The 13161-nt window shown below is 38.3% G+C and overlaps 1 protein-coding gene across 1 annotated transcript in view; it reads left to right on the top strand.

Annotated features, from left to right (window-relative positions):
- OPHN1 (oligophrenin 1) overlaps positions 1-13161 on the top strand; it is a 606563-nt gene that overhangs the window by 561586 nt on the left and 31816 nt on the right. The window contains exon 19 of the mRNA XM_065900746.1: positions 9919-10066. Within this exon, the coding sequence (XP_065756818.1) occupies positions 9919-10066 (148 nt within the window). The remainder of the gene's footprint in view (positions 1-9918; positions 10067-13161) is intronic.

Below are 13161 nucleotides of genomic sequence, written 5' to 3'. Positions count from 1 at the left end.
TAAATAAATAAAAATAAAATCACCCAGTTAGTTCTCCCTTCTCACCTGGGAGAAGGGAGAACTAACTAACACAATTTAACACATCATTTTATTCAGATATGATTTAGACACAACATAAACATTAGCTCGAAAATTTTATTATTCCTGTATTTTTTCCAAATGACAAGTATTTAAAAATAAAATCACTCAGTTCTCCCTAAAAAAAAAAAAAAAGAAAGGTAAACAATAAAGCATTCTTAGATCAGGAATGTCAGCTTGTATCAAGTGCTGCAGCAAAGTAAAAGTAAGGATTGAAACGTGCCCATAAGATTTGGGAATTAGGAGGTTAGTGGTGATTGTTACGAAAATGGTTACAGAGGAGCAGTGTGGACAGAGACCAGGTTGAACAGCAAATGGGATACAAAGAAGTGGAGGCTGGGGGATTGTGGAATAACATCAACAAGATGGCAGTGTAGGAATTTCTAGCACGGCTCTCCTTTGCAAAATAACAATTTGAACAACTATCTGCACACAAAAATATCTTCACAATAGCTAAGGAATCCAGGTGAGGGATTACAATACCTGGTGAATCACAGAAATAAGAAAAACAATGAGGAAGAAAGGTAGAGTCACCTGTCTTTCACCCCTCTCCCAAGCTCCAGCAGCCCATTGTGGAGAGACACACTCCTCATGGGAGAGGAGAGTGAAGTGAGCATCTGATTTCACTGTTAACCCCAGTACTGGCTGGCCCCAGCATCAGACCTACTACTGCAGACTTAGGTGTCTCCCATGGCCCCAGGCTCCCAGTGGGCTCCTGCAAACCCAGGCCCCTAGCCCACCCAGTTATCCACCAGCTTCTGTGGCCCCAGGCAGTTCCCACAGTCTCAGACAGCTCCTGTAGCACCAGGCTCCCAGCAGCTTCCTGCAAACCCAAACTCCCAAAACACCCAACATCACCGAGCACCTATAACCCCAGGCAGCTCCCAAGGCATGAAGCAACAAGTGGGCTCCCACAAACCCAGGCTCCTGGCCTACCCCATTGTCAGCCAGCTCTCATGTCACCAGGCTACTGGTGAGTTCCTATGAATGCAGTTTCCTGGTCCATTCCAGAATGGGTCAGCCCCCATAGACCTAGCCTCTAGACCAGCTCACATAGACCAAGGCTCCCAGCCTAACTCAATGCCAGGATTGCCCCTATGGCTCAGGGTCCAGGCAGGCTCCTGTCAACCCAGGCTTCTGGCCCACCTCAGTGCCAGGCAAGCACCTGTGGCCTCAGCTTATAGTCTGGCTCCCAGAGGACCTGACTCCTGGCCTGAACTAGCAACAGGCTGACCTCCATAGACTTAATCTCCAGGTTGACCCTTGAGACCCCAGATTACAGTCCATCTTCTATGGCGCTAGGCTCCAGGTTTGCCCAAAGGGCAGACCAGCCCCCATCACCCTAGGTTTTAGTCCAGTCCCTATGAAATCAGCCTCCTGGCCCATCTGGCACTAGAATAGTCCCCGTGGACCCAGATGGTAGGGCCACCCCAGTGTTCCCCTGAGCCTAGTCAGCCCCCATGGAACCAGATCCAGATTCATCCACATGAACCCAGATCACAGGCCCATCACTGCAGACTCAAGTGTCAGGCCTACCTCAGTGAATCCAAGCCCCACGTCCATACCCTTGGATCCAAACACCATGCCTGCCTGCCTGCTGACCAAGGTGCCAGACCTGCCTGCCCAAGAACTCAAGCAGTAAGTCTCCTTCTGGACACCACCATATGGCCCCCCCAGAATCTCAGGATGAGAATGTGGAGAAAATGGAACCCTAGTACATTGTTGGTGGGAATGTAAACTGGTGCAGCCAATATAGAAGGCAGTATGGATGTTTCTTATAAAACTAAAAATAGGACTACAATATGATCCAGCAATTCCACTCCTGGGTATATATCTGAAGAAAATGAAGACATTAATTTGAAAAGATACATGCACCCCAATGTTCTTCACAGCATTATTTACAATAACCAAGATATGGAAGCAACCTAAGTGTCCATCAATAAATGAATGAATAAAGTGGCTGTATGTATATATATACACACAATGGACTATTAGCCATAAAAAGACTGAAATTGTTCCATTTGCAACAACATGGATAGATTTAGAGGGTATTATGCTAAGTGAAATAAGTCAGACAAAGACAAATGGTGTATGTTATCACTTATATGTGGAATCTAAAAAATAAAACAATTGAATAAAATATAACAAAACAGAAACACTCACAGATATAGAGAACAAACTAATGGTTATCAGTGGGGTGAGGGAAACGGGGAGGAGCAATATAGCGGTAGGTGATTAAGAGGCATGTGTGTATACTATCTATAAAATAAATAAGCTACAAGAATATGTTGTATAGCACACGGAATATAGCCAATATTTTATAATAACTTTAAATGGAGTATAATATGTAAAAATATTGAATCACTATGTTGTATACCCGAAAATAATATAATATTGTAAATCAATTATACTTTCATTAAAAAAAAGAAATTCAATGGACTATAAGAAAACAAGATAAACAAGTAAATGAAATTAGGAAAGCAATGCATGAACAAAATTAGAATTTCAACAAATGAACAGAAACCATTAAAAAAAAACAACAAGAAATCCTAGAGTTCAAAAATCAATGACTAGACTGAAGAATTCAATAGAGAGCTTCAATATCACACTCTACCAAATAGAAGAAAGAATCAGTGAATTAGAAGAGTCATTTGAGACCATCCATTCAGAGGAGCAAAAAGAAAAGAGAATGAAAAAGAGTGGAGAGAGCCTATGTGAATTATGGGGTCCATTAAAAGAAAGAATCTATGCATTATTGGAGTCCCAGAAGTCCGAGAAGGAGAAGAATGGGAGAAAGCTTATTTAAAGAAATGATGGCTGAGAACTTCTTAAATCTAGGGATACACTTATGAAGCTAACTATCTCAAAATGTCAACCCAAAACAGTCTTCTCCAAGACACATTATGATGAAACAGTCTAAAATCAAAGACAGAATTTTAAAAGCAGCCAGAAGGAAAAAAAAAACCTCACATATGAAGGAACCATTATAAGGCTATCAGCAGATTCCTCAGCAGACACCTTGCAGGTCAGGAAAGAGTTGGATGATATATGCAAAATGCTGAAAGAAAAAAAAAACCTTCCAACCATGAATATTTTACACAGCAAAGTAATCTTTCAGAAATGAAGGAGAGATAAAGACTTTATCAAACAAACAAAAGCTGAGGGAGTTTATCAACACTAGACCTGCCTTTCAAGAATACTGAAAGGACTTGTTCAAGCTGAAATGAAAGGACACTAGTAATGCAAAAATATATAAAAATATAAAACCTACTGGTAGAGTTAAGTATATAGTGAAATTCAGAATACTTTAATACTGCAATATGGTGGTGTGTTAATTATGTAACTCTAATATAAACTCATTCTTCTTAAGTGCACATGGAACGTTCTCTAGGATAGATAGTAAGTTAGGTCATAAAATAAATGTAAGCAAATGTAAGAAGCTTGAAATCGTACCAAGTATTTTTCTGATCACAATGGTATGAAACTAGAAATTAATTACAGGAAGTAAACTGGAAAATTTACAAATATATGGGAAGCAACACACTTCTGAACAACCAATGGGTCAGGCAAGAAATCAAAAGGGAGGTCAAAAACTATCTTGAAAGACATGACAATAGAAAAACAACCAATCAAAACTTATGGATGCAGAAAAGGCAGTTCTAAGAGGGGAATTTTACAGTGATAACATTTACATTAGACAAAAGAAAGATCACAAATAAACGTTCTAATTTAACACCTCAAGAAACTGGAAAAAGAACAAACTCAGCCCAACGTTTGCAGAAGGAAGGACATAAAAAAGATCAGAGCAGAAATAAGTGAAATAGAGACCAGGTAAACCATAGAAAGATGAATGAAACTAAGTTGAGTTTTTTAAAAGATAAGTAAAACTGAAAACCTTTAGCTGGACTAATAAATAGAGAGAAGATGCAAATGTATAAAATCAGAAATGAAAAGAGACACACGACAGAAATACAAAGGATAATAAGAGACTACTATGAATAATCATATGTCGACAAATTGGAAAACCTAGAAAAATGGATAAATTCCTAGAAATATACAAGCTACCAAGACTGAATTATGAAGAAATAGAAAATCTGAACAGACTAATAGTGAGTGAGGAGATTGAATCAGTATTCAGAAGTCTGCCAAAAAAGAAAAGCTCAGGTCCAGATTGTTTCATTGGTGAATTCTACCAAACATTAAAAGAAGAATTAATGCCAATTATTCTCAATTAAAAAATTTGAAAGGAAACGAACACTCCCAAACTCATTTTATGAGGCCAACATTACCCTGATGCCAAAGCCAGATAAGGACTCTACAAGAAAAAAGGAGGAGGAGGAGGAAAGAAAGAAAACTATAAGCCACAGGCAAATATACCTGATGAATATAGAAGCATAAATTCTCCACAAAATACTAGCATACTTAATTGAACAGCACTTTAAAAGAGTCATAGAACATAATCAAGTGGAATTTACTTCTGGGATGCAAGGATGGTTCAACATATGCAAATCAAAAAATGTGATACACTACATTAATAGAATGGAAAATAAAAATCTCAATATATGCAGAAAATTCATTTGCCAAAATTCAGCATCCTTTCATGATAAACACTCTCAGCAAATTGGGTATGGAAAGAACAGACTTGAACATTACCAAGAACATATAGGAAAAGCCCACAGCTAACATCATACTCGATGGACAAAGGTGGACAACTGTCCCTCTAAGATCAGGAACAAGATAAGGATGCTCATTGTGACCACTCCTATTCAACACAGTACTGGAATCCTAGCCAGAGCAATTGAGCAAGAAACAGAAATAAAATATATCAAAATTAGACAGGGCTATGAATTTCTGATAATTCTTTATTGGATGCAAGACATTGTTAATTTTACCTTCTTATATGATGGCCATTTTTTATTGCTATAATAATGTTCTTGAGCTTGTTTCTGGGGTGCAGGTAAATTACCCAAGAACAGCTTGATGCTTTCAAGTATTTGCCTTAGGCTTTTTTAGGCAGAAAATGAATACAATTTAGTCTAGGGTTAATTTTTCTTCATTAATGGGGCAAAATTTGTCTGTGTACTGTACTCAGTGCCCTATGAATTATTTAATAATCCACTGTGGCTGGTGAGGACAGGAATTCTTCCAGCCACTGTGTGATCTTAGGTAATTGCTTCCTCTAATTCTTTCATGTGGTTCCTGCATCACACGTAGGTATTGATTAGTAGGCAGCTAAATTCGTTTTTTAACATCTTTATTGGAGTATAATTGATTTACAATGGTGTGTTAGTTTCTGCTGTATAACAAAGTGAATCAGCTATACATATACATATATCACCGTATCTCCTCCCTCTTCTGTCTCCCTCCCACCCTCCCTATCCCACCCCTCTAGGTGGTCACAAAGCACCGAGCTGATCACCCTGTCCTATGCAGCTGCTTCCCACTAGCTATCTATTTTACATTTGGTAGTGTATATAGGTCCATGCCACTATCTCATTTTGTCCCAGGTTACCCTTCCCCCTCCCCGTGTCCTCAAATCCATTCTCTACATCTGAATCTTTATTCCTGTCCTGCCCCTAGGTTCTTCAGAACTTTTTTTTTATTTAGATTCCATGTATACATGTTAGCATATGGTATTTGTTTTTCTCTTTCTGACTTACTTCACTCTGTATGACAGACTCTAGGTCCATCCACCTCACTACAAATAACTCAATTTCATTTCTTTTTATGGCTGAGAAATATTCTATTGTATATATGTGCCACATCTTCTTTATCCTTTCATCTGTTGATGGACACTTAGGTTGCTTCCATGTCCTGGCTATTGTAAATAGAGCTGCAATGAACATTGTGGTACATGACTCTTTTTGAATTATGGTTTTCTCGGTATATGCCCAGTAGTGGGATTGCTGGGTCATATGGTAGTTCAATTTGTAGTTTTTTAAGGAACCTCCATACTGTTCTTCATAGTGGCTGTATCAATTAACATTCCCACCAACAGTGCAGGAAGGTTCCCTTTTCTCCACACCCTCTCCAGCATTTATTGTTTATAGATTTTTTGATGATGGCCATTCTGACTGGTGAGAGGTGATGCCTCATTGTAGTTTTGATTTGCATTTCTCTAATGATTAGTGATGTTAAGCATCATTTCATGTGTTTGTTGGCAATCTGTATATCTTCTTTGGAGAAATGTCTGTTTAAGTCTTCTGCCCATTTTTGGATTGGGTTGTTTGTGTTTTTGATATTGAGCTGCATGAGCTGTTTGTAAATTTTGGAGATTGATCCTTTGTCAGTTGCTTCATTTGCAAATATTTTCTCCCATTATGAGGGTTGTCTTTTGGTCTTGTTTATGGTTTCCTTTGCTGTGCAAAAGCTTTTAAGTTTCATTAGGTCCCATTTGCTTATTTTTGTTTTTATTTCCATTTCCCTAGGAGGTGGGTCAAAAAGGATCTTGCTGTGATTTATGTCATAGAGTGTTCTGTCTATGTTTTCCTCTAAGAGTTTGATAGTGTCTGGCCTTACATTTAGGTCTTTAACCCATTTTGAGTTATTTTTGTGTATGGTGTTAGGGAGTGTTCTAATTTCATTCTTCTACATGTAGCTGTCCAGTTTTCACAGTACCACTTACTGAAGAGGCTGTCTTTTCTCCATTGTTTATTCTTGCCCCCTTTATCAAAAATAAGGTGACCATAGGTATGTGAGTTTACCTCTGGGCTTTCTATCCTTTTCCATTGATCTATATTTCTGTTTCTGTGCCAGTACTATATTGTCTTGATTACTGTAGCTTTGTAGTGTAGTCTGAAGTCTGGGAGCCTGATTCCTCCAGTTTCGTTTTCCTTTCTGAAGATTGCTTTGGCTATTGTGTTTCCATACAAATTGTGAATTTTTTTGTTCTAGTTCTATAAAAAATGCCATTGGTATTTTGATAGGGATTGCATTGAATCTCTAGATTGCTTTTGGTAATATAGTCATTTTCACAATGTTGATTCTTCCAGTCTAAGAACATGGTGTATCTCTCCATCTGTTTGTATCATCTTTAACTTATTTCATCAATGTCTTATAGTTTTCTTCATACAGGTCTTCTGTCTCCTTAGGTAGGTTCATTCCTAGGTAATTTATTGTTTTTGTTGCAATGGTAAATGGGAGTGTTTCCTTAATTTCTCTTTCAGATTTTTCATCTTTAGTGTATAGGAGTGCAAGAGATTTCTGTGCATTAATTTTGTATGCTACTACTTTACCAAATTCATTGATTAGCTCCAGTAGTTTCTGGTAGCATCTTTAGGATTCTCTATGTATAGTATCATGTCATCTGTACACAGTGACGGCTTCACGTCTTCTTTTCCAATTTGGATTCCTTTTATTTCTTTTTCTTGTCTGATTGCTGTGGCTAAAACTTCCAAAACTATTTTGAATAATAGTGGTGAGAGTGGGCAATGTTGTCTTGTTCTAGATCTTAGCGGAAATGATTTGTTTTTCACCATTGAGGACGATGTTGGCTGTGGGTTTGTCATATGTGGTCTTTATTATGTTGAGGTAAGTTCCCTCTATGCCTACTTTTTGGAGGGTTTTTATCATAAATGGGTGTTGAATTTTTGTTGAAAGCTTTTTCTGCATCTTTTGAGATGATCATATGGTTTTTCTCCTTCAGTTTGTGAATATGGTTTATCACATTGATTGATTTTACGCAGCTAAATTCTTAAATAGTACCCCTGCAAATCTTCAGAGCTCTCTGTGCAGCTATCTTCTTTCTGGTACCCTGCCCTCAAAACTCTCTCTTCCTTGCCCTCCTCCTACTTGCAACACAGTGTCTTCAGGTAATGGAGACTGCTGGGCTTCTCTGGGTTTTTCTTCCTGTATTATGGCCCAAAGAATCTTTCCAGGCTGTAACATGGTACAGTCATGGGACTCACCTCACCTCATTTATTTTTCCTGTCTCTCATGGATCACTATCCTTAATTGCCAGATTTCAAATGCCTTCAGAATCATTGTTACATTTTTTCTAGTTTTTTAATTGTTTCATGCTGAAGATGTAAATCTAATTTCTTTTGCCGTATTTTGGCTTGAGGAGAAAGTAGCTGTTATGTCTTTTCAGAGGATAATTTGGCCTTTTATACCAGAATTTTAAATGTGTTTGATTTTGGCCCAGCAATTCTAGTCACTCTTCTAGTTGCTGGAGTTACAGCATGAACACAATGATATACTTCAGTATTGTATACAATCGAGTGGAGAGACAGACAACAAAAAACTAAATAAGTATTGAATACAATATACTATGTTAGAAAGTGATAAGAAAAAATGTTAAATAGGGACGGGGGATGGGAAGCACTTGGTAGAGGGAAGTATGTCAAAGTTCTGATACATTTGCCTGGAAGGACTCACTGAGAGGGGTATATTTGATCGTTAATCCTACTGGAATCAAGAGAGTAAGCTATATAGATATCTGGAGGAAGAGCACTCCAGGTAGAAAAAACACTCAGTGCAAAGTCCCTGGTGTGTTTGACAAATAGCAAGGAATATTTGTAATAGCTACTATAGTGCCTAAGCAGATGCTCACAAAATGGTAGCTATTTAGAATATTATTACTAATGGCAGTGGAACCAGAAATATGACCTAAATTGTATATGGCCTCAAAGCTCATCTGCTTGCTACTATGTCATATTCTCTTCTCCGTATACCGTGAGACATTGAGACATATATGGCCTTATGATTCTTCTTACCTTGTTCTCTATCATTGTGCAGCTTTTACACAGGCTTGCCTTGTGTTCCCATTCATGTAAGTTTTGTGACTGTGCAATCTATGTTGACTCTTGCCTGATAGAATGTTGGGCTGTGACATTTCTCTTTGCACTAATCATTGGGGTTGATTTCATTATTGCAATGGACACTGGTCCCCTTCCTCCATCACCACATATGTGTGTCTTCCCAAAATATTTTCACTCTTCCCAAAAGGTCATTCTCCCCAGGGACAGGAAGATCTTAAGTGCATATGAGACATTATATACAAATTCTAATCACAGCTCCTCCCTCACTTATCCAGCACTTTTTACATCTTCCAAGGCACTTTGTGTTTGTCCTATCGTTTTTGAATAAGTAATGCATACATGGTATGAAATTTTTAAAGATCAAAGTGATATAGGGGTGAAAAATAAGTTTCCTCCCTACTTCCCTTAGCCACTCATTAGTCCTGTCTTGGGGCAAACAATGTAACCAGGTGTGTTTTTTGGGGGGTTGTATCTTTTCAGAAATATTGAATGCACCTGGGTGTTTTTAATCATTCTTCACACACCACCCCTACCCATACAATGTACCTTGACTACCCTTTTCACTTGATTCTCACTCACCACACCCTGTGATAGGTGGTGTTCCCACCAATTTACAGATGAGGAAGCTAAGGCTCAGAGATGTGAGATGACCTTTTTCTGGGTTTTGTTGGCAGAAGTAGTGAGTTTTTTACAGTTTCCCAGGCAGTAAGTGGAAAATCCAGGACTGATGTTGCAGCTTTTTAAAGTAATGATCTAATTGGTTTTATTCAATGATCCATATATTGGGCAGCATCCCATCTAATAAATAGAAGGGTGCTCTCCTGATGTTGCAGTTTTTGTCTGCATTCTTTCCTCCACACTGAGAAGTACCAGGTCCTGCACCTCAAACATGATAGGAGATCTCTAAACACTTGCTGGTATCTAGAGTGATTAAGAAAATCCCCACAATTCCTTTAGTCATATTAGAATTGCTATGGCAGACTTTAGGTGTAATGCTGATGGGCATCAACTGGTAGTTAGCATTAGGGATACGAAAAGTTGATCTTTCTAATTGTTTTCTGGAAATATTTCCCCTCTACAGATTTATTCAGGTCCACCTGAGGAAAGTACTGCACCCCCAGTGCCTCCACCTCGAGTGACAGCAAGAAGGCACAAACCAATCACAATTTCGAAGCGCTTGCTGAGGGAAAGGACAGTTTTCTATACTTCTTCCCTGGATGAAAGTGAAGGTCAGTACTAAAGTTTACCCTTAGCTTCTTAATATTGATTGGAGACAAAGAGGATATTGAAAGGAAGACATGGAGGCATAACCATCTTTTCTGAAAAGTTAGACGTTTTCTGGGTCCTGGGCCAGGCAAGCCAAGGTTTGTAAAATTTGTGCCCAGAGAGTGAATTATTCTTTTGGCAGTGGATAGGACAGAGATGAACCTGTAAAATCAGCTACCATTTTCCCTTAGCAGACCAGTGAAGGATACAAGGTGTTCTTAGATCTGTACCTCAGTACATTGAAATGAGTGAGCAATGTGTTTTCTGAATGTTCTGAGATTTTAAATACAAATTCAGCTAACATAGAGGACTGATGGCTGAATAGGAGTTTCTAGTGCTTGTCCCTTCACAGTAATGTGAATTCAAACAACCATCCATGCATGAAAACCCCTTCATGAAATCTATGGAATCCAGATGAGAGTTCAGAGAACCTGGGTTGAGTACAGAAATAAGAAAAGGTACATTGCAGATGCTAGAAAGGACATTTTCATATTAACCATGTCACCCTTCCCCCAAGCTCACACAGTGTAGTTCAGGGAGAAATCCCCTCCACATGGAGGAAGGAGAGTGAGATGAGCACCCAACTTTATCTTGGACCCCAGCAACAGGCCCACCCCAGTAAACCCGAGCACCAACCCATCCCCCATTTTTCCAGACTCCAGGCCAGCCTCCACCAACCCAAGCTCCAGACCTGCCCCAGCACTAGGCCATTCTCTGCAGCCCCAGGCACCAGGCCTGCCCCTGGAGACCCAGAATCCAGGCCCATTACATGCCAAGCTGGCCCCTGTGGCTCTAGTCTCCCGGACGTAACCACAGCTCAGCATACAGTCCAGTCTCCTGTGGATCCAGCCTCCAGGTCTGCCTCAATGCCAGGCTAGCCCCCTGGACCCAGGCTTCAAGCTCTCCCCTGTAGATCCAGGATGAAAGCTTGCCCATCCACTGACCCTGGCACCAGACCAGCCTACCCAAGGACTCCAGCAGCAAGCCCACTTCTGGAGCCTGCCAGGTGGCCTAACCAGAATCTCTGGTTGTGCTGCCTGACCAAAGGCTTTCCTTGCCAAAGCCAGGAAGATGTGCCTGTTTCTCAAATAGGTAAACACCCACTCAAGGCCACAAGGATCAGGAATAATCAGGGAAACTTAACACCACCAAAGGAACAAAATAAAGCACGATGAACTCATCCTAATGAAATGGAGATCTATGAACTGTCTGAAAAGGAATTCCAAATAATCATCTTAAAGAAGCTCAGTGAGCTACAAGAGAACTCAGACAACTAAACAAAATCAGGAAAATAATACATGAGAAGTTCAAGAAAGTTATAGAAATCATAAAAAAAGAGAACCAAAAAGAAATTCTGGAGCTGAAGAACACAATGACTGCATTGAAAAAATCAGTAGAGAGCTTCAACATCAAACTCGAACAAGCAGAAGAAAGAATCAGTGCAGTCAGACAGGTCACTTAAAATTATCCAGTCAGAGGAACAAAAAGAAAAAAAGATTGTAAAAGTGAAGAAAACCTAAGAGACCTATGGGACACCATATACAAACCAATATACACATATGGAAGTCTCAGAAGGAGCACAGAAAGAGAAAGGGGCACAAAGATTATTTAAAGAAATAATGACAGAAAAATTCCTAAATCTGGAGAAGGAAATGAACATCTGGATCCATGAAGCCCAAAGAAACCCAAATAAGTTAAACATAAAGAGACTTTAACCAAGACACATTGTTATAAAATTCTCAAAATTCCAAGACAAAGAGAATTTTGAATGCAGCAAGAAAAAAGCAAATCATCAAATAAAAGGAAACCCCCATAATACTGTGAGCAGATTTCCCAGCAGAAACCTTGCAGGCCAGGAGAGAACGGGTTGATATATTCAAAATACTGAAAGGAAAAAAACTGCCAACCAGGAATACTATACTGGGCAAAGCAGTCCTTCAGAAATGAAGGAGAGTTAAAAGGAAGGAGTTGACTACCACCAGACTTGGTTTAAAAGAAATGTTAAAACGTATCATACTAAGTGAAGTAAGCCAGACAGTGAAAGACAAATATCATATGAAATCGCTTATATGTGGCATCTAACAAAAAAAGATACAAATGAATCTATATACAAAACTGAAATAGACACACAGACATAGAAAACAAACTTATGGTTACCAAAGGGGAAAGTGTGTGAGGGATAAATTAGGAGGTTGGAATTAACACATATACACTACTATATATAAAATAGATAGACAATAAGGACCTACTGTATAACACAGGGAAATATACTCAATATTTTTAATAACCTATATGGGAAAAGAATCTGAAAAAGAGTGTATATATATATATATATATATATATATATATATATATATATATATATAAACTGAATCACTGTACTGTATATATAACTGAATCACTGTGCTGTACTCCTGAAAATAACAGGACGTTGTAAATCAACTGTACTTCAATTAAATAAATAAATAAGACATGCTAAAAGAGGGTATTCAAGTTGAACTAAATGGACAGTAACAACATGAAAACATATGAAAGTATAAAACAAATTGGTAAACATAATATAGCCTAATTCAGAATATTCTAATACTGTAATAGTGATGTGTAAACCACTTGTAATTCTAGTATGAAAGTGAAATTACAAAAGTATTAAAAATAACTATAGCTACAATAATTTGTTAATGGATACACAATCTAAAAAGTTATAAATTATGACATCAATAACATAAAATGTAGGGGTAGCAGTCGTTAAAATGTAGAGTTATTATATGTAGTCAATGTTACTTTGTTAGCTTTAAACAGACTGCTATAACTATATTATATGTAAACTTCATGATAAAAGACCCCAAAGCAATCTTGAGAAAGAAAATCAAAGTTGAAGACTTTATGATTTCAAAATATACTACAAAGCAATAGTAACCAAAAGAGTATAGTACTGGCATAAAAACAGACATATAGACAAATGAAACAGAATAATGAGCCCTGAAAAAGTACACACATTTATGATCAATTGACCTTTGATAAAGGTGTCAAGAATACACAATGGGAAAGTATAGTCTTT

The sequence above is a fragment of the Phocoena phocoena genome, chromosome X (genome assembly GCF_963924675.1).
Source record: "Phocoena phocoena chromosome X, mPhoPho1.1, whole genome shotgun sequence".
NCBI lineage: Eukaryota > Metazoa > Chordata > Mammalia > Artiodactyla > Phocoenidae > Phocoena > Phocoena phocoena.
Note: the sequence above shows the minus strand (reverse complement) of the source record. Positions and strands in the feature narration are given on the sequence as shown.